Source organism: Phocoena phocoena, chromosome 1 (genome assembly GCF_963924675.1).
Source record: "Phocoena phocoena chromosome 1, mPhoPho1.1, whole genome shotgun sequence".
Taxonomy (NCBI): domain Eukaryota; kingdom Metazoa; phylum Chordata; class Mammalia; order Artiodactyla; family Phocoenidae; genus Phocoena; species Phocoena phocoena.
Window position 1 is genome coordinate 74487102 of NC_089219.1, and position 23078 is coordinate 74510179.

General features: G+C 35.8%; 1 protein-coding gene across 1 annotated transcript; it reads left to right on the forward strand.

The window, feature by feature from the left end:
* Positions 1 to 1526: 1526 nt before the first annotated feature.
* On the forward strand, positions 1527 to 20757 carry RPF1 (ribosome production factor 1 homolog). Its single transcript, XM_065882393.1, has 9 exons — positions 1527 to 1817; positions 2636 to 2692; positions 4849 to 4929; positions 12883 to 12978; positions 13563 to 13716; positions 18811 to 18893; positions 19279 to 19460; positions 19634 to 19760; positions 20447 to 20757. The coding sequence occupies exons 1-9, from the start codon at positions 1590 to 1592 to the stop codon at positions 20486 to 20488; spliced, it is 1050 nt and encodes a 349-aa protein (XP_065738465.1). The 5' UTR covers positions 1527 to 1589; the 3' UTR covers positions 20489 to 20757.
* Positions 20758 to 23078: the final 2321 nt, after the last annotated feature.

Sequence of the window (23078 nt, forward strand, 5' to 3'; positions counted from 1 at the left end):
TTTTAATGTCCTGTTTAAAAGAACTTAAAAAGGTGAAAAACACAGTATAGACACCAAAATGTTGGATTATCAAAACACCCAATGTCAATATTGAAATATATAACTTGAAATTAAGACAATTTCTGGAAAATCAAGTGCTGACTCTAAACCAAAAGGAATTCTGTTTGGAGGGCACTTTCATAAAAAATTAAAATGAGAAATACAGCAAAATTTAACCACTGGGGAAACACTTTCTTCACTTGGTTTCCATGACACTCTACTCTCTTGTTTTTCCCTTCTCATTCTCCTTTACTAGGTCCTCCTTTTCTCTACAGCTCTTCATGTGGGACTGCTCCAGGATTCAGTCCTTCATCCTCTTCTATTTTTCAGTTCTTTATCTACACTCATTATAATGGTTTGAAATACTATCCGTTTGCTGATGACTCCCTAGTTTTGCTCTCTAGCCCACAGCTCTCTCTCCTGCTGCAGAATCACACATCCCAACTGACTACCTGACAACATGATGATGAGTAAGCATCTCAAACTTAACATTCCGTTACTGAAGTCTTGATCTTACCCTTCAAACTTGCTCCACATGAAGTCTCTCCCATCTCAATTGATGGTAACTCCATCCTTCCAGTCACTCGGTTAAAAAATCTTGGAGTCATCCAAGATTCTTCTTTCTCTCATGCCTTTTATTCAATAGTAGGAAGAATCTGATCACTTCTTACCACCTCCACTAGAACCACCCTGGTTCATGACATTCATTTCGCCCCTCCTGTCACTTTCCCTCCCCTACAGTCCTTTTTCAAGAGAAGAGTCTGAGTGATGCTTTTAAAATGTGTCAGGTCACGCCATTCCTTTTCTCAAAATCCTCCAAGAAATCTTCACGTCACATAAGAGCCAAAGTCCTTACAAAACCCTACACAATCTGGCACCCTAACCCCCACCCCACCCCCGCCAGCACTTACTCTCCTCCTTTCTCATTTGACTCCTGGCTTCTGTGGTGTTTCCTTAACAAGCTAGGCTTGCTACTGACTAGGAGCCTTGGAGCTGTAAGTATCCTTTGCCTGGACAGCTTTCCTCAGATTAACAGATCTTCCCCCAGTTAACTGCATAGTATGCCCCATTACCTCCTTCAAATCTCTGCTCAATAATGAAGCCCACTCTGAGAATCCTATTTAAGAGTTGTAATCTGCCCCTCTATCCCCTCATTTTCTTTTATCCTGTTCTAGTCTTTCCACACCGTGCACTACTTAATATTAATAGCTTACCACACTAATTATTTTGGAGCTCATTTTTGTCTCTAGTAGAATGTAAACTCTCTATACTTCAAAGATTGTTTTGTTCTTAGGTTTTAGGGGGTCGGCACACGGAAAACGCTCAATAACGGATTCCACCAACTCATCATTTCATTGTTCACACTGCTGGGCAAGCTCCCTAAACTCTCCTTAAGCCTAAATTTCAGCACCTTCTTAAACCGCTAGAACTCACAAAACTATACATTTTCCTTTAAGAACTTTCCGACCCCGGAAGTAATAGCTTAAGGACGGGGGTCGGAGGAGAAAGCTACTTCCGTTTCCGTACAGACCACAAGGAGCAAAAATACCATGGCGAAGGCCGGGGCAAAGAGCGGCGGCAGCGGAAACAAAGGCTTGAAACGCAAAGCTGCTACTGAAGAACCTCAGGAGGCTGCAGTCGCTGAGGATGGGACGACGGAAAGTAGGGTCCAACCCTCGAAGGCGGCTGCCTTTCCTCCAGGCTTCAGCGTTTCGGAGATTAAGAACAAACAGCGGCGACACTTAATGTTCACGCGGTGGAAACAGCAGCAGCGGAAGGTATGAGGCGCGGAGGCGCCAGAGCGCGTGCGCGATGTCCCTTTCGCTCCCCTGGGGTGGAAGTTGGGGGATGGAGGGGATGTAGAAGGGGCATCTAACCCATTCTGGTGTGCACGTATGGGGGAAGGGTGTCCTAGAAGATTTATTGGGACTATAATTTCTAATCCGAGATCTAATGGATTGAGGGTCAACAGGCGCTGCGGGAAAAAAAAACAAACCTATTTTATATTGTGTGTCAAGCATTCTGTTCAGAAGTCGACAGAAGTTACAGATTTACGGTACATCTTGCCGGTTCTTGATCATTTTAAAAGCATGTTTTGTTTATAAAATATTTGAGTAACTAGTGATGGTTTTATTGGAAACAACCTGAAAACTCCTCTCTCATTACCGTTTATTTTTAGTACTTTTCAAGACAAGCAACCAGCATAGCCACGGTTTTCTTTAGGATGCAACTTGCAAAGGAATGCAAAACAAAACAACAAAAACTATTTAACTTGTTTAGATGTACATTTTGCACTTTCACTTAATTTGAGGTTTTATAGTAAAAGATAAAGCTAGTGAAATTTTAAACATTTAAACTTGTCAATTTAGATTAGTGTTTTGAAGGAGAAGAATCTTTGAGAAATCTTATTGATTGGCTAGCTCATTTGGTTTACAATAACAGCTACGAAAATATAAGTCAGGATGTTTCTTTTAATACATTTCTAAGATTGCTCAGTTTAAATATTCATAGCATTAGTAATTTGTAACTTCAGTATGTGTTTGTGATATAACTGGTGGTTTCTCAATATTGTTCTTTTCTTTTTCAAATCCTTTAGGAAAAGTTGGCAGCTAAGAAAAAACTTAAAAAAGAGAGAGAGGCTCTTGGTGATAAGGTAAATGAAACTTTTAGTCCTCTGCTTTCTGTCTGGTATTAAGGAGTGCTCCCTGATACTTACATTGAATCACTTTCTTTTAAAATTTATTATGAAATATTTTGGATATATAAAATGATATAAAAATAAGGCAGCATACCCCTTTCTATCCTTTACTCAGCTTAAGAAATTATGCATTAGTAGATAGTGTTCAAATTCTTGTATACTTTTTTCTGATTGCTTTCCCCTCCAGAGAAACACTCATTGGGACTTCCCTGGTGGTCCAGTGGTTAAGAGGGTTAAGACACCGCGCTTCCACTGCAGGGGGCACCGGTTTCAAACTTAGATCCCTCTTGACATGTAGCATGGCCAAAAAAAAAAAAAAGATAAGCACTCATGAAATTGCTCTTTATTGTTCCCATGCACTTCCTTTATTACCTTTACTATGTTTGTGTCCCTAAACAGTAAACCCAGTAGTGGTGTTTTGCATGTTTTCAAAATTTCAAAATGGTGTGTCTACTTCAACTTGCTTACTTTACTTAACTTTATGTGTTTGAGAGGCAGAGACACATCTCCCTGACTGGGAATGGGGAAGATCCCCGGTTTAGGCCTGTAACTGGAGCTCTTCTGACTTGATGCACTTTGTTATGCAAGGCTGGGGAATGGCTGGGCACAGCCTCTTCTGTTGTAGGGTTGGGGCATGTAAGAATGAGAGCTGACTCTGAGGTTAGGAACCTGCGAAGAGTGAGAATGGGGAGTGGGAGGAAGGTGAGATACCTGAGTGGATTATGGCAAAGAAGAGAGAAGAGATAATGCATCAAGAAAGGATTTGGCTATTTTTGTGATATTAACAAAAAGTGAAATCTTTCTATTGAAAAATTTTAAAAGAACTACTAAATACTTCTGCATTATTGCACAGCTAAGTTATTTTCATTTTAGTTTCATTTTATTTATAGTTAGTTCTAGGTTACAATTTATACTTGCAAAATTTTAAAAATGTTCAACTTTTCCCCCCTCCCATCTCTTAAGATGAGGGACCAAGAAATGATAAGCATTTTTGAGAAAGTGAAAAATAATAGATTATATATATATATATATATATATATATATATATATATATATACATATATACACACACACACACACACACGCACACACACAAACTAAATGCTTCTTCTTCATGAATTCTATTTATAGTATTAGGTTAAATCACAGGAAGTTGCCAATATTAGACTGTTTTGACCTGTGAAATCCTATGAAGCAATGTTAGTCTTTTTTAAACTCTCAATAATCAGTCAGTTATAGCAAATTAATATGCTGATCACCATTTGAAAATATCACCTTTCTTGTTTTTGGATTGAAAGATGACTTCCTAGAACTGCCTCTTTTAAAAAAATTACTTCAAATTTAATATTCATTTCATAGAATAATAAAAAAATCCTAGTTTGTCAGTTCATATTCATCTCTGTTAGTGTACATATATTTTGGATTAGTTTTAGTCAGTATATGGTTACAGTTCTGTGTTCTTGCTCCTTAAAATTTCATTTACACAATATTTTGGTCTAAGCAAACAATATTGTGCATGATTGCTGATTCTCATGGTATTCCATTATGCTGGAAATGCTGTAGTCATTATCCTGTTGTTGGACATCTGCCCTATTTGCTGTTCATTTCCACTAACCATAGTGATAATACATATTTCTTTGTATAAATTGCTCCCCCTTTTCATTCCTTACCATAAATCCCCCAAACTAGAATTACTAGTTCAGTAGATGGAAACAGATTTATAGCTTTTCTTATATATTTCTGAATAGCTTTCTGAAAGTATTGAAACAAAGCTACATATATATGTACCTTTGTAATTTTTTCCCATTTGATATTTTTCTTCTTCATGAATAATTATTTTGATTCCAGTTTCTTCTCTCTGCTACTTCTGCCTGGTTTTAAGCCATTTTATTTAGTGTCAGCAGTTCTTCCAGTATGTGCATGTGTCTGCTCAGAGAATTAAAAAGCCTCTTACTCAATATTGTTATTAGGATTGATGTAGCAGTGGGTTGAAATGAGGAACAGATTGAGTTTTTGTATTATTTGCAGATTTCTGTTATTCTTCCCCAATCATAATGCAAAATTATTAATGTAAAATGCTCCTAAGACTTAACCCTTTTTCTTTTATTTAGGCTCCACCAAAGCCTATACCAAAGACCATTGACAACCAGCGAGTATATGATGAAACCACAGTAGACCCTAATGATGAAGAGGTAATGTTAGAAGTCTTAAATGAATTTGGATGACCACACTTGATAAATTGTCTATTCGTATGTCAATGTTTAAATTAAAGTACTAAGTGGTAAAGATGTATAATGGACTGATTCAACTGTAATGTTGGCATATTATCATTATTTGTTGTAGATTATTTCATAATTGAGTTTCCCAACTATGCTGTAGAAAAAGGGAGTAATTATTTATTTCCTAGAAAGGTATTGTATTTGATGCCTAGGTAAACTTATTTGTCATTTAATCTCTATAATAGTTCCAGTGTTTTTTAATGTCATTTGAAAAGCATTCCTCATACTATAGATTTTTGTAGTATTTGTTATACATTTTGACACCTAAGGATAACATTTGATGGTATTTTTGTGTCCTCATAAAACTCTTGGTTTCAAGATAACCTTCCACTTTTCACATTTTCCCTTTAAATAGTTTGCAACAGTACAGTGAGAGAATCAAGGTTTTAAAACTTTGTATATATATGTATTCTTTGATTTGTGTACAGGAAACTTGTTTTTGTTATATTTATTTGCTTTCAAACAATGCTGTTACCAACATTCTTTCACATATTTCCTGGTATAGCCATTCATTCATTCAGTTTGTCAGTCAGTTTTCCAGCAAATGCTTCTTGATTACCTGCTATGTATGGAGATCTGTTTTAGGGACATGGGATTCATCAGTGCACAAAATACACATATACACACAAAATTTCTGCCCACCCAGAGCTTACTTTCTAGGAAGAGAGACAAACAATGAACATAATAAAATAAATTACCATAGGTTAGCAGATGGTAGGTTACTAAAATTAAATAGGGTAAAGGAGATTCAGGACAACTTGGTGTAGAGCGAGTTTGCAATTTTACAAAAAGGGAGGGTGCGTGAGAGAGAGTATCTGTGTGTGTGTGTGCCTGCATTTTATTTATTGTGACATAATTTCAGACTTAATAGAAAAGTAAGAATTCATGTATACACTTCACCTGGATTTCCTAAATGTTAAATTGTATCACACTTCATTTTCATTTATGTTCTCTCTGAAATGCTTGAGAGTAAGTGGCAGATATAAGCCCCTTTACTCATACACGCTTAGTGTGTTTTACCTATAAACTTTTTCTTTAATAAGCACAGTGTACAGTTTCCAAAATTAGACAATTAACATTGATATACATTATTATCTGATCTGTACAGCTTACTCAGATGTCACAATGATGTCATTTTTCATAAAAGAAAAATCCCAGTTCTTGCATTTCATTCCATTACAATGACTCTAACCTCCTTTAGTTTGGAACAGTTCTGCAGAATTTGCTTTTAATGACATTGACATTTTTGAAGAGTACAGACCAGGTATACTTGTAGAATGCCACTTAATATGAGTTTGATGTTTGCTCATGATTATATTCAGCTTATGTACTTTTGACAGGAGTACCACAGTTGTGACGTTATGTTCTTTTCAGTGCTCTTAGCAGGAGTCACATATTGTTGATTTTCCCATTACTGGTTATATTAACTTTCATCACATGATTAAAGTGGTGTCTGTCAGGTTTCTCCACTATAAGTACTATTTTCCCCTTTGAATCTAATAAATATTTTGGGAGGGAGATACTTTGAGATTATATAAATAAATATATGTTACTCTTTCAACTCTCACTCAAGATTTTGCAATTACAAATAATTTTTTCCAGTCTGATAGGTGAGAAATTGTATTTCCATGTAGTTTTAATTTGCTGTTCTTTTGTTATGAATGAGGTTGGACATCTTTTCATGTTTTCTTCCTTTCTTTCTAATCAATTGTTTGTTCATGTCTCTTGCCCATTTTTCTGTTGGTTAGGGTTGCAAGTTTTATACAATGGTTAGGGTAGGCTTCATTGAGGAGATGACCTTTTAGCAAAGACTTGAAGGATGTGAAGAAATCAGCCATCTTTGGGCAGAAAGTAATCCAGGATAAGGGGACATGGCCAGTGCAAAAGCTCTAAGGCAGGAACATGCTTAGTTTATTTTTGAGAATCAATAAGGAAGCCAGTATGCTGAAATTAAGTGAGCAAGAGAGAGGGTGGTAGAAGAGGTGCCAGGAAAATACGGGGAAGGGAAGAGGCCAGATCAGTGACTTTGCTGGCCATTGTGAGGACTTTGGCTTTTATACTTAGTGAAATGAGGAGCCATTGGATGGTTTTGAACAGGGGAATGATGTGATTGTATTTAATTTTTTTAAGTAATTGGTTGCTTTACTGAGATAGCAGTCAGAGAGGTAAACAGGCTAGTTAGGAAGCTAATCCAGGAAAGAGATGATGATAATGATGGTGGTGGTGGTGATGATGATGATGATTGGGACCACAGTGATTACAGTGAATGTTGAGAATCAGTCTGATTCTGAGGTTTGAGTTTTTGGCCTTGGTGTATTTTGATATTAGAGCCACTAAGAATTTCTTGATATGAGGTGTTAGAGAAAGAGGATTCAAAGATGGCATTGAGGTTTTTAGCCTGAGCATTTAGAAGGATAGAATGATGGGATTATCATTGACAAGGTATTTTGGCCTGAGCAATTAGAAGGATAGAATGATGGAATTATCATTGACAAGGTATGGAACAATTTATCTCCTTGGCTGGAGATAAATTGGGGATCAAAAACATGTAATGTAAAAGTTTCCCTAAATATTTACATAGGGGAGAATTTGTTAGGTCATGGGATGTATAAATGTTCAACTTTACATGAAAGTGCCAAAATGTTTTCCAAAGTAGTGGTTGTATCATTTTGCACTCCCATGGTGTAAGAGCAATATTCCTGGTCATCCACGTTCTGTCCATTGCTTGGTATATTCAGGTTAGTGATAAAGGGCTATCTCATTGTGGCTTGAGTTTGCACTTCCCTGATTCCTAAAGTGGTTGAGCATCTTTTTGTGCATGTACTGTGGTTTTGGTAGAGATATGCCAGCTCATGTCTTTTGCCCTATTTTCTATCCTGTAGTGTATTTTACTGATTTGTAGAATTTCTCTAATTTCTACTAATCCTTTACATGTATTACAAGTATCTTCCAATTTGTGGGTTCTCTTTTTACTTTCTTCTCTGGTGTCTTCTGATGAACAAAAGTCCGTAATATAGTTGGGTTTAATTTTTTTGTTTTTGTAGTGGATGCTGTTTTTGTCATGTTTAAGAAATCTGTCTCTATCCTGTAATCATATGATATCATACTTTTTTTCCTAAAAGAACTGGAGAGCTACTTTTCACATTTATGTACTTAATTATCAGGAATGAATTTCTCTGTTTGGTGTGAGAAAGGAAACCAGTTTCTCTCTTCCACTGCTCCCTCCTTCCCCCCATACGTAACCAGTTTCCCCAGCACCATTTTTGGAGCAGTACAACCTTTTCCCATAGTAAATTGTAATGCTGTGTCATATATTAGGTATCCGTATATGCTTAGTCTTTTTCTGGGCTATTTTTTTGGTAGTTTGTTGCTGGATCAGTTCTTTACTTTCTTAATTATTTAGCTTCATGATAAGTTTTGATACCTGTTAGGGCAAGATGCCCCTCCCCATTACCATCCTCAAATCCCTCTGTTCAGGACTGTTCTCTTCCTGGACCTTTGGTCTTCCATATAAAACTATAAATTGTACTAAATCAGATCAGTTTGAGGATATATATATATTGCTTAATTAGGTCTTATTTAAATACTGAAAATGTATTTCAGTGAATTTCATTGTTTTCTTAATACAGGTTGTACACATGAATCTTGTTAGAGCTATTCCTGGGTATCTTACATTTTTTCTTATTAGTGTAAAGCACATCTCTTTGAAAACTGTTTAAATTGCTGATTTACAAAAATGCAGTTGATTTTTTTAATACATTTAAAAAAATATCTATCTATCTATATTTGGCTCCGTTGGGCCTTCGTTGCTGCGTATGGGCTTTCTCTAGTTGCTGCAAGCGGAGGCTACTCTTCGTTGTGGTGCACTGGCTTCTCATCGCGGTGGCTTCTCTTTCTGCGGAGCACAGGTTCTAGGCCTGCAGGCTTCAGTAGTTGTGGCACGCAGGCTCAGTAGTTGTGGCTTGCAGGCTCCAGAGTGCAGGTTCAGTAGTTGTGGAGCACGAGTTAGTTGCTCCACGGCATGCGGGATCTTCCTGGACCAGGGATCGAACCTATGTCCCCTGCATTGGCAGGCGGATTCTTAACCACTGTGCCCAGGGAATTCCCTGCAATTGATTTTTGGATCATCATCTTCTAACCAGTAGTTTACCTAAATTCATTTCTAATAATTTGTCTGAATGTTGTTTTCATTTCATGTTTAATCCTTTCTGCAAATAAGTTTTTGTTAATTACTTTCAATCCATTAACAGTTTCTTTCGTTCTTACTTAGAACCTCCAACATGTCAAATAAATTGAAAAAGCAATATTAGCATCTGTGCCATGTTACTGATTTTAAAGAGAATACTTCGTGTATCATTATTAATATTTGTGTCATTAATGGTAGATTCTCCTTATGAGTTATGGAAATTCCATTTTTTTTTGCTGGATTTTTTGTTTAATAAATGAATGTAGAAAGTTAGATGCTTTTCCTGCAAATATTAAGATAATTTATGCACTTTTTCTGCAGATATTGAGATGAATGTGCAGTTTTCTCCTTTATTGCACTAATGTAGTAAACGAAATAGATTTTCTAATCTTAAACCTCTTGTATTCATGGGATAAATACAATTTAGTTAAGATGACACAGGCCTACTAGAGAATGGACTTGAGGATACGGGGAGGGGGAAGGGTAAGCTGGGACAAAGTGAGAGAGTGGCATGGACATGTATACACAGCCAAACATAAAATAGATAGCTAGTGGGAAGCAGCCGCATAGCACAGGGAGATCAGCTCGGTGCTTTGTGACCACCTAGAGGGGTGGGATAGGGAGGGTGGGAAGGAGGGAGACACAAGAGGGAAGAGATATGGGAACATATGTATATGTATAGCTGATTCACTTTGTTATAAAGCAGAAACTAACACACCATTGTGAAGCAATTATACTCCAATAAAGATGTTTTAAAAAAAAAAGATGTTTTATCTTCTTAACATATTGTTTTGGTTTTTTAATACTTTGTTTAGAACATGTACATGTGTGTTCATGAGTGAGACTACAGTAATGTCCTATTTTCATTCCTAATTTTATTTATTTGGGCTTTTCACCAGAGGTGTATCTGTTTTGTTTTTCTTTTCAAACTATTGTTTTCTTTAATCTTCTCTATTGAATCTTTGTTTTCTAATTCATTTATATCTCCTCATACCTTTATTTCTTTTACACTATGAGTTTATTGTTTTTATTTTTTTGATTAGCTTATTTTCATCTTTTTTATTATGAGCAACTAAGGTCATAAAATTCACTTTTGCTATAGCCCCCAAGTTTTAAGATGCATTTCTTTCATTATTGTTTAAATCTGAGTACCTCTTTTAATGAAAGATGATTTCTTCTTGTTTGCTATATTTTTTTATTTCATTAGTTTTCCCCTGATCCTTGTTATTTCTTTCCTTCTGCTTACCAGGAAGAGCAAATGAAAGCTCTTCCATTTGCTCTTCTTTTTCTAGCTTCCTAAGATGGAAGCTTAGATTATTGATTTTATACTTCTTTCCTAGTATAAGCATATAAAGCTCTGGTTTTCCCCTAAGCACTGCTTTAGCCACATCCCATACATTTTGATATGCTTGTTGTGTTTTCATTTTCATTCTGTTCAAGATATTTTCTAATTTCTCTTGTGATTTCTTCTTTGGCTTATGATTTTCAAGAAGTGTCCTGTTTAATTTCCAAATATTTGAGGATTTCCCAGATTCCTTTCTGCTGTTGATTTCTAATTCAATTTTATTGTGGTTTGGGACATATTTTGTTTGATTTCAGTCCTTTTCAATTAAAGAAATGTCTTAGCATTTATGTCCTAGCATAAATAAGATCTATTCTGAAGAATGATTTATCACAATCTACTTCAAATAAATACTGACACGATTCTGGTAAAATACAGCAAGTTTGCACCAGTATAGCTTCATGACCCTCCACTCTTAATCATGCTATTATTGTCAGCACACGTTGTTATATATTACATCTGTCTATGTTATAAACCCAGTGTTGTAATTACTGCTTTAAACATCCTGTTTTTTTTTTTAAAGAAATTAAGAGCATACACACACAACACACCCACAGAGTCTTTTATGTTTACCTTCATTGTTACCTATTTACAATGCTCTTCTTTCCTGTTTCTGGATCAGAGTTACCATCTGGTATCATTCTCTTTCAGCTTCTAGGACTTTGTTAAGCCTTTGTTTTTATAGCAGGTCTGATAGCTAATTATCTCAGCTTTTGTTTATCTGAAAGTGTGCTTATTTTGCCTTCATTTTTGAAAGAATTTTGTGGGATATAGAATCCTTGGTTGACTTTTTTTTCTTCTGGTACTTTGAACTTGTTCCATTGCATTTTGACCTTCATTATTTCTCTTGAGAAAGCAGCCATTAATAATCATTGTTCCCATGTACATGATTTATTTTTTTCTTCTTTCAAAATTTTCTGTTTTTTGGCTTTTACCAGTTTGACACTGATATGTTTAGGTGTTGTTCTTTCTTTTTATTCTACTTAAGGTTTTCTGAGTTTGGACCTTAAGTTAGAGTTTTTCATCCTTTATTTCTTTGAAAATTTTTTTCTGCCCTCTTCTCTCCTTCGGGGACTTCCTTTTCACACACACTGTTGAAATGGTTAAGAGTGTTCTAAAAGTTTCTGCAGCTTTGCTCCTTTTGCTATGATTGTGTTCTCCATTCTTCGGATTGGATACTTATTAATCTATTTTCAAGTTTATTGATTATTCTGTATCTTAGATCTGCTATTAAGCCTGTATTTTTCCTTAATTCCTTGAATATATCTGTTATAGCTGCTTTGAAATTTTCACTAAATTCAACATCTGGGCCCACTCAGTTTTTATTGACTTCTCTTTTCCTGATTATAAGTCATACTTTTCTGTTTCTTTGTATATCTGATATTTTGGTTGAAAATTGGACATTTTAGAAAACATTGCAATAACTCTGGATTGTTTTATTTTTTTAAGGGTTATTGATTCTTTTTGTTTTAGTAACTTGTCTGGACTTAAACTGGAATCTGTCTGACAGTAGCATTATGTTACTACTCAGTTTGTTATTTTTAACATGCCTCCCTAGGGACTGTCCCAGTGTTTGTGTGGCTTAATGGTCAGCCAGTGATTTGGGTAGAGGTTGTGGTGCGACACCATGAACCCCTAAGACATACATACCCTCTGCCAGCTGAGCTGTGTGTGGATTGAGGAATGCATTCAGAGTTGCAGCCATTTCTCAAGTCTCCCTTGCCTTTCAGGTGCACTGGATTCTCAGGTCTCTCTCGTGTAGTTTAGCTGTCAGTCAGGAATTTTGGGAGAGATTATGTCAGTCCCTCTATGATTTTTACTTCCAGAGCTCTCATTAAATTTTTGGCTGGTCCACATCTACCCTGAACTAGGCCTGTAACCTTGGATTGGCAAAGATAGCATCTTCACACCTGCCCCTCCTTGAATCTGGTCCACCACCTCTGGATTCAGGATTGCTGGTTCTCGCCTACTATCAGTCCTGAAGTTGGTAAAGTTACTGTTTTCACCAATCAGGTTGACAGAGGAAATGGAATAGCTCTAGGCAAGATTCTTGATGTTCTTGCCCACAGATGTATCCATTTTTCAAGAATAAACGCATCTCAGTGTGTGTCTTGAAATTGTTTTTGACAGTTTTTTTCCAGTTTTATATTAGTATTCTTCAAATAGAAAATTACCCAACCTCTTCATGTTGCCATTAACCTAAGTCCCTCCTGGGCCCTCTTTAAAAAATCACCAGTCAGCTAGGTAGTCAGTGTTACAGAATCCCTACTGTAACTATTTTTAAAATGCTGGCCCAGTAGAATGTTTGATGTAAAATTATCTCTTTTTCTGTTTTCAGGTTGCTTATGATGAAGCTACGGATGAATTTGCTTCTTACTTCAACAGACAAACTTCTCCCAAGATTCTCATCACTACATCAGATAGACCTCATGGGGTAAACATATCAATTAGTATAGCTCTTGAATTCTTAATTTTCTTACATTACTTAGATTATTTAAAAGAACTCTGTTCAGAAGAGTTAAATTATTAGTAATTGCCTTAGATTATGCCTGTAAATAAGCTAAATAAAATGTAATGCTGATGTGATATAGGTTCACTAAGCATGATTCTTCAGGATAGGCTTTCCCAGCCTCAGCACTGTTAGTATTTTAGGCTGGATAATTTTTTATTATGCAGATTGTCCTGTTCATTATAGGATGTTTAGCAGCATCTCTGAGCTCTATGCACTAGATATCCGTAGCAGCCAAACCCCACACTACCACCAGTCATAACCACCAGAAATGCTTCCAGATGTTGCCAAACATCCCTTGATGGCAAAATTGTCCCTCGTTGAGAACCACTGCTTTAGGTTGATCAGCCTTTGATGGATGAAACATTGTTTAGGTTTCACTCTTTCCCTAGCCTTGCTCTCTTTTAATAACACTATCTTATAATAATTACTTCTTTGCTTATAAATATGTGCTACACAGATTTGTATTCTTTTTCACTTTTGAGGATTTTTGTTATTTTGTTTTATAGAGAACAGTACGACTCTGTGAACAGCTCTCCACAGTTATACCAAACTCACATGTTTATTACAGAAGAGGACTGGCTCTGAAAAAAATTATTCCACAGTGCATCTCAAGAGATTTCACAGACCTCATTGTTATTAATGAAGATCGTAAAATACCAAGTATCCTTTGTTTTTTTACGGAAGTTCTCCTGTCTAAACAAGAGACAGCTTCAGGGAATTCATAATCTAGTAGGAGAAAAGAAACATGTAAACAAACAAAAATATAGTGTGGATAGTACAATTGAGAGAGAAATACAGGATACAGTGCAAACTCTGGTAAAATCTGCCCTGGGGATATCAGGGAGGAAGTACTTGATAGAAAAAAGTGCTTAAACCCCGTCTAGGTGGATATGGGTGAATGAGGTAAGGAAGAGGAAGAGTACCCACTGCAGAAATAACCATTTGGAAAGATAGAGGCGTGAAGGTGCTGACCCAGTTGGGGATCTGCAACTGTCATTTGATATGACTAGATTTTATGGTGCCAGAGGTGGTATCACAAGATTACATTTTTGAAGTAGGTATTTGGGCCCATATTATGTATTAACTAGTATATCAGATGCCAAGAATAATCTATCCTTTTACCATGAATCACAGATCTGAGGTGAATGTGTTCCCTAAACCCTAGGTGTTTCTTCCTGTTGTGAGGTAAGAGATCATATAAAGGATGCCTAGATTTTTTGTCATTGCTGTTGTTTTACTTACTCATCTCATGGTGGCCTGTGAAGTCAGTAACTTTAAAGATGGCCAGTTGAATGAGTCAAAATTATTAAAACAAGATTATTAAGGACTTATAAACAATAGGGACAGTACTTCTCTGCTGCCAGGTTAACATTTTTTTTCTTAAATCAATGAACACTTTTTAAAAAATAATGGTTTACAAGCTGTTTTTTTTTTCATCTAAATAATTTTTATGGCTTTTATTGTTTTCAGTGTAAGTTAAAGATTTTACCCACTTGTACAGGTTGCTTTTCAGAGACTTTTAAGACTAAAACTAGCTTTGTATTGTGGTATATTGTTGGTCATTTTATAATTTGGCCAGATCGTGAGTTACTGTAACAAAGTAACAAAAATCTCTTGAATACTTAACTATTCCAGAAGAGGTTTGTTTTAAGGTAGTTGTTGCCTTTTTAAAACTACCCTCCCAACATAAGGTGGCAAGGTCTGCGTTCCTCTATTTTTGGCAGTCAAAAACCCATCATCATTTCATTACTAGCAAGCCTGCTAGTAACTCTTTGCTAAGAAGCAAGCATTTATCAATTCAATAAACATTCTATCCATCTTTTGCCTTTAGAAAGCCTATATTCTCTTTACTTTATAATACTGTGTTGTCTTTTTACCCAAAATGTATTAATATTTTTCTGTTTACCATATTGGACACCCTAGAGGGTAAGTTAACCGTCAGGTAATTAAGGTACCATCAGTACACAGACCTGATTTAAGGAAATAATTAGGCTACTTAAGTAATCCAAATGTGAAACTGCTTACTCCTATTCATATAACATATATATATATATATATATATATATATATATACAGCCTGCCCTCCCTGTCCACGGGTTCTGCATCTGCGGATTCAACCAACCGTATTGAAAGTTGGAGGGCTTACTCTACTATGCCAGTTTATATAAGGGGCTTGAGCATCTTTGGATCTGCCCTCCATGGTGGGTCCCAGAACCAGTCCCCCACAGATACTGAGGGAAAATTACCCAAGACTTAATTTTTGGATACAGAATCATGCAGCAGTTTCTAAAAGTCCTCATGATTGGAAGTTTTATAAGTATAATCCTGCCTGGATGTTAATTTTTATAATTTCAAAGATGTTTCATTTTCTTTTCTGATTAACATCTAGTAATGCAGCTTATGTCAGAGTATCAGTGAAAGACACTAGGAAAACAAATCTCTTGATTTACTTGATCACATAGAATGATCTTCAGACTAATGCACATTGGTAAGCTGGACTGGAAGTCCATCTTGGATAAGAAATTGTAAGATAAGGCAAGGAATATCTGCAGAAACTTGTAAATGAGACTGTTGCTCTAAGGAAGATATGAGACAGGTAAATGGAGGAAGGACAGTGGCTAATCTTTGCCATGATCCCCCCCCCACAAAATGTAGAATTAAAGGGAGAATAATTTGTAAGCACCTAATAGAAATGGTGATTCCTAGAGACTTAACATGGGCTCACAAATAACAAATCATGACTCCTAATGATGGCACTTGGAGAAAAGTTGAAAGAATTGAAGATATCCAGCCTGGAAATAAGAAAGTGGGAACATGACAGCTGTCTAAAGATATATTGACAGTAGGAAGGGCGACTGTGTGCCATATGGTGGAAATTTATAGGGGTATACATTTTTGACTTATTCTAGAAAAGAACTTTGTTATCCTACCAGTAGCCTTGTGGCTTTGGGTCAGGCAGATGTGATATCAAATTCAGAGTTCATTACTTGCTATTTTTGTGAATTTAGTCAAGTTTCTTAGTTTCCTTATATTTTAAATGTAGGAAATAATACCTATCTTCGGGGTTCCCACAAGGATCCCATTAAATGTATTATGTTTCAGAGGCATAGTGCCTGGCCTGTACTAGGCATTTTATTAATTGTGGTGCAGTGGGAAGCATGAAGGCATTTTCTGGAGAGAGACAGACTTCCTCTATTCATTATTTCTAAATGGAAATTTGAGGTAGGATAAGTCTTTGTGCTTTTGGCAGCTTATAGGGTGTTTTACATTCCTAGCCTTTGTATCAATCGTAACAAAATGCCTCTATACATTTCTAAATGGAAATTACCAGTCAAGAGTTTGGGCTCAGGTGTAACCCCACCCCAGTTGTGATCTACTGCCATGTAGCACTGAAACTTGGGTTGAATCTACCTGACCCTTCTCAGACTCTTCCTCATTGCTAAAATCAGTATGACTCCTATTTTACATGGTTTGGGTTAGAGATTAGCAATAACATAAAGCCTTTTTTTTTTTTTTTTTTTTTTTTGCGTTACGCGGGCCTCTCACTGCTGTGGCCTCTCCCGTTGCAGAGCACAGGCTCCAGACGCGCAAGCTCAGTGGCCGTGGCTCAGGGGCCCAGCCACTCCGCGGCATGTGGGATCTTCCTGGACCGGGGTACGAACCCGTGTCCCCTGCATCGGCAGGCGGACTCCCAACCACTACGCCACCAGGGAAGCCCCATAAAGCCTTTTGTACAATGCAGGTACTTAGGAATTGATACGTCTGGATTCTGTAGTTTCTTTTGACACAAACCACAATTTAGTGGGAATGTTCTGGAAAGGATTCAAGCCTTGATTTAGGTTGAAACTAATGACTTCTAAGACTCTCTTAACCCCCTCAAGATTTTATGATTTTTTCAATGTGCAAATGATACAGAAATACTTTTGCCTGTACCTCATGAGGTTGAACTTTTGGTGAGTCCTTGAAGGGAAGGAAAGAATTCAAACATTTACTGATAATCTGCTATGTAGTAGGCACTAGTATCTGTCAGAAATTAGTTAATAGATTTGTTGGGAAGAAAGGCATTTTACATGACTGTAACTCAAATGACAAGTGCTGTAGTAAGTAACAGTGAGATCGATACTATTTAGAGCTTAATTTTGACTGTAAAGAGAGGTGGCATTTGAAGTGGGTCTTAATGGATGAGTAAAATATTGTAGATATTTGAAATACAATGAGCAAAAATCACATGATAGGATTAGTGTGCGTGGTGTGTGAGAGACTGTGTCAGTGTCTACCAGCTTGGAAGCAATATGGGGAGACAACAGGTTAGAAAGGTAGTTTGGAGCCACAGTATGACTGCTATGACGATGTCTTAAATCTATAGATGAGTCTGTGGTGAGAGTAGTTTGAAATTAGCTACAGCTGTCAAACTCTCACAGTATCCAGTTTTTCACATAGCACACGAGGAGCTATGGTACAGATACAGTGACACAGCCGAGTCCCATAGCTTTAGTAACTGTAGAACCAAGGCCTGAATCCAACTTGATTTAGTCTGTATTAGAAGATGTACTTGAAATGGTGAGAGAGGTCAAACCAAGCAAAATACTGTTTTCCTAATCTGGGTGGAAAATCTCAAGGACCTCAATTAAGACAGTAACAATTGGGGTAAAGAGGAAGCTATAGAAGTGAGGAATTTAGGAAGGTAAAAGCAGTAGATAGGATTTGATGGGAGGAGGAAGGTGATGATAATAACCACCATAGTTTTTCAGTAGATGAATGGGAAAATGTCGATGGCTTTTTTTTTTAATCTTGAATTTTTATTTTTTTATATAGCAGGTTCTTATTAGTCATCCATTTTATACACATCAGTGTATACATGTCAGTCCCAGTCTCCCAATTCATCATGTTGATGGCTTTTAAATATGGCAACATCTGTTTTATAAAACTCATATTGTGTGCAGAAAAAGAGTTTAATTCTGACCTCCTTTTAAGGTTAAGTATTTGAAAGAATCAAGTTGTGCTACAAAGACTTGAGGTATGTTGTGTAGTTTAGCCGCATTCCAAACTTTTAAAGCCCTTGGGCTGCTAATCCTGCTGATTGTAGGTAGTTGTCTTATACTTCATTTGTAGTTTAGAGTGTCTAGCCTAATTCTGTTTGTGGTAGGGTAAGTGTTTAATTAATAGGTTGATTTTTAAATTGTGGTACAGTAATCCCAAGAATTAAGACCATGTCTCTTGAGAACACTAATAACCTTGATTTCCAGAAGAGAGTTTGTCTCTGGTCTTGTAGGATGATATTCAAAACTGCATATCCTGACCTTAACAAATGTGTAAGACATATATATGTATGAAAGTGTGCCTTTTAAGGGTTATAAAGCCTCTGAACATAGAGGTAAACTTATATTCCATTCGCAATGCTACAATTATGCTAGAATCTCATCCTTTTAGAGTATTATAGTAGTGGATTTTAGCTCTTTTCACCTACTTCAGTTGAATGCCGAACATACCCTATAGCTATTTACCATATTGTGAAGAGAAAAAGTAGGACTGCTGTAGGTTAGTCTATTTTTCTGAAAGATTTAGGTTGACTTCTGTGTCTTGAGTTTTGGGTATGGTAAGAAAATCTGTTAAGCCAGAGGAATACATGCACCCACCTATTTACCTAGCTACAGATTTTAGGCGGCTTTGGGCATACAAAGGACTAGTTATTTAAACAGTTTAAAACTTAGATTACAGAATGTAATCTAAATGTGTTCTTAGCTTTGTGAACAGATGGATTAATTCTGAGTCACTTGCCAAATGGCCCAACTGCTCATTTTAAAATGAGCAGTGTTCGTCTGCGTAAAGAAATTAAGGTAAGTTTTATGCATTCCTTGATTGGCCTTGGTCTTCTCACAGTATTTGATCAGTAAATGCTATAACCTATATATATCTAATTGATTTTAATAATGGTATTTGCTCTTCTGGTTAAAGGGATACTTTCGTGTACTGACTGTTTTCTTGTGAGATTATAATTGAGTTATGGCAGACAAGCAATAGCCTTCGTTACTATGAAACATGTCACTTTTTAGTAGAACTTTCTTTTTGGTGCATTCACTGCATATTAAATAATTTTAGATAAATCTTATTTCATGGGTTTGATTAAGCCATTAAGATAACTAAAATGTTTCAATGTCATGTAAATTCGAAAACTTGAAATTGCAGTGAGATCGTTATTGTGACTTTTCATCATTTTTCTAGAGAAGAGGCAAGGACCCCACAGAACACATACCTGAAATAATTTTAAACAATTTTACAACACGGCTGGGTCATTCTGTTGGACGTATGTTTGCATCTCTCTTTCCCCATAATCCTCAATTCATTGGAAGGCAGGTTGCCACATTCCACAATCAACGGGATTATATCTTCTTCAGATTTCACAGGTGAGAAACTCCTTGGACTTCAATGATGAAATACATTTTGCACACAAACCTGTTTTCTAATGTATTCTGACAAGTATTGTAGATGAGAAATTATCTTTCAAACTGTCATATTAAAGAAATAACAGTTTGGGTTCATTCACACTAATTTCCTTAACTCTATTTTATCTTTGAAGATACATATTCAAGAGTGAAAAGAAAGTGGGAATTCAGGAACTTGGACCACGTTTTACCTTAAAATTAAGATCTCTTCAGAAAGGAACCTTTGATTCTAAATATGGAGAATATGAATGGGTACATAAGGTATGTGCTTACTCTTTGAAAAGCCATTTAGATAATTTTAAAAGGATGGAATGAGAATAAAACGACGTACTTTAAGCTTTGGGCGTTTATACCTTAAGTTAGGCTTCTGAATTTCTTCCCAGGAGCTAGCAATAATCAATCTCTGATACAGTGTTCTGGTCTAGAGATTAACCCTGGTTCATCTGAAATATCCCTAAAGATCAGTGGTTCTCAAAGTGGGACCAGTAGCATCACCTAAGAACCTGTAACGAAGGCAGACTGTTGGGCTACAGACCTGCTGAATCAGTAACTTAGGGAGTGGGCCAGCAGTCTGTTTATGAGCCTGTGTTATAATGATTCTGCAGCATGCTTGAAAATTATTTTATAATAGTTATATAGAAGTTACATTAAAGTTAAAATTATTTTATAGAAGGTTTTATAGAGGTTTGGAGATCATTTTAAATTATAAATGAAAACTTTAATACTTTAAAACACATAATTTTTAAACCTAATAAGAAATATTTCACCTAAGTATGACTAAAATTTTATATCTGTTATACACACACATATTGGAGCAGTAGTTTCCAGTACTTTTTATATTAGAGCTAAAGACTTAAACTGTCTCAGAGATAAACCTAGAGGTCCTTTTTCTACAGCACTGTTACAGACTGTTTACTTTTGTTGTTGTTGTTTTTTCTAATTTTCAGCCCCGGGAAATGGATACAAGTAGAAGAAAATTCCATTTATAAAGTACTGAGGGGATAGTATTGGATTGTGCTGAACAGGCCTATCTTGAATTTATGAAAGAAGAACCTTTTCAAAATGGCATTTACTGATTTCACAAGCCTTCTGTCATGTCTGGATAAAGTACCAAGTGCCATGAATTGCCACTCACTATTTATGTAGCAAATAAAAGGTCATTTTGGTAAGAGTTTATAAATTCAAGTTTCCTAAAGCTTAATTCTCTTATTTTTAGGTAACTGTTAATAGTTGAAATTGGGATCAGCATTCAAACTAACATTCCTGTTTGTACTTTCATGGAACATGTGGGCTGGAGAGAAGTACAGTGCTTGGTAAATACTGTGTAGCCCACTGTTTTCTATCAGACTGATCTTCATAGTTTTAATTCTGTTCCCCGAAAATACATCTATTTGGGGGTGAGGTTTCTAGGCTGTTTTAACATTTCCTTAAGCCTTTCAAGAAGGGTAGAAATTTTTAAAGCAAAGTGTTTTGCCAAGGACTAAAAGCAAAAGTTGCAAATTATTGATGCTAATCTTTGGTTCCCTTTTCCTTGGTACTTCTTTACCTCATTACATTGTACTGTAGTGCTCCACAGGAATTACCTCGGGCTCTGAAATTTTTCTCTTCCATCTTGTAATGGAATTCTTATATATCTAGTCTTTACTATCCTTACTAGGAGAGCCATGTGTTATGAAGTAAATAACTTCTAGGTGTAATGGTAATACCCCACAAAGTAGTTCATTAGAAAACAAAGTTAACCCTGTAAATAACTCATCAATAGAAACTAGTATTATTAGCAGCCTCCTCCTGACCTTAAAAGAACCAATTTGCAACTTACCTTTAATTCTCTAACAGTCTTGCAAATGTATGGCATAAAGTTATGTGAGATGAGTTGCTGGAACAAACACTAAAACTTTTAACCCCTTAAAGATGATGGGAAAATTGTCATTTTGTTCTTAGGTGTTCAAAACAAATTAATATTATACATAGTATATTTAATACCAGTAATTAATCCAAAAACTTGTATACTAAGTATTTTATTGTATGCTGCCACCAGTGTATATAAAATAATTACCCTTGTGAAACAGAAATTCATGAATATTCAGAGAGGTAGACTGACAAAAGTAGAAGTTTGTATAGTATGGCACATGTTATAGAGACAGGCTTTTGTACAGGCTTCAGATTTAGCTTTCCTTTGAATATTCACCGGTTTATGAAAAGTGGTTTAAAAACCTGAAATGAAAAAACAAACAAAAAAAAACAGTGAATTAGGGTAAAGTATCATAAGAACAATAGCTTTTTTTCTGAATAACAGTACATCGTACATTACATTTAAGGTATTCATCTGAATGTCAGATTATAAAATGCTTTCAATTAAACTAAGCCTGTTTAAAAAAGAAAAAAAAAAACAGACGTCACAGGGTTTCTAGGGAAAAAAATGAGAAACAGGATAGAAAATGCCTGTGGTGTAAAATGTAACTTTCTCTTAACCACTCTCAAGTGTATATATATAACTTATGATTTATAACCACTCTCAAGTATATGTAACTTAGGGTTTAGAAATAAACAGACTTAAAGTTTGACTTGCCAATATCATTGCCAAAATACACTCCAGATCCGACTTTTTAAAAAGGTTAATATAAAAATCTCTGAAGTTGAGAAATATCTGAACACCTCTAGGAAATGAGCAGTAGTATTGAGGAGAGCAAGATGCAATCCCTTCTCTTTACTCACATAAATCTATATACAAAGAGAAATGTGTACATGGATATTGACTATAGTAATGGTTTAACAGCAGAGGACTGGAAGTAGCCTAAATGCAACTCAATAAGCCAATGGATAAATAAACTAAGGTTCATACACATGACAGAATACTATACAGCAATTAAAACGACAAAACAATCTATGGATTAACACAAATCTCAAAAGTAATGCAGTAATAGTTGTTCCTTAAAAATAATACCTATGGTTTAAAACTATAAAACAATAAATATATATAAAAAGTAAAAACGGGCATAACAACTTCAGGTTAAGTCATCTATATGGAAAGGTAGGAAAAGTATCTTTTATTTCTTGAAAGTTGGGAACCCTGGCAGTCCAGTGGTTAGGACTTGGGGCTTTCACTGCCAAGGGCCAGGGTTCAATCCCTGATCTGGGAACTGAGATCCCACAAGCCACACAGAGCAACCAAAAAAAAAAAAAAAAAGGTAAACCATTTAATTCAGAAGAGTAGACACCTGGTTTTTTATACTTAGTTAAAAATTTCTGTTACTTCATTACAAAAATGTGTTACTTCACCACAAAAATCAGTGGTTTTTTATACTTAGTTAAAAATTTCTGTTACTTCACCACAAAAATCAGTGGTGAAAAAAACAATGTGTAGCCTCAGTTAATCAGTGCAAATTACAAAAATGAGATAGGCAGAAGAAAGTAGCAAAGAATCTGAGATCTATTTGGCAAGGGCTCAGCAAAAAAGTACTCTTAAGCTCCAGGTGGAATAGCAAAGTTTAATTTGGCAGTTTTCAAGGTTATTACATTTTAAATGTCATTCCTTATTGTTACTTCTGGGAATTTATCTTAAAGAAATGGGTAAAGTAT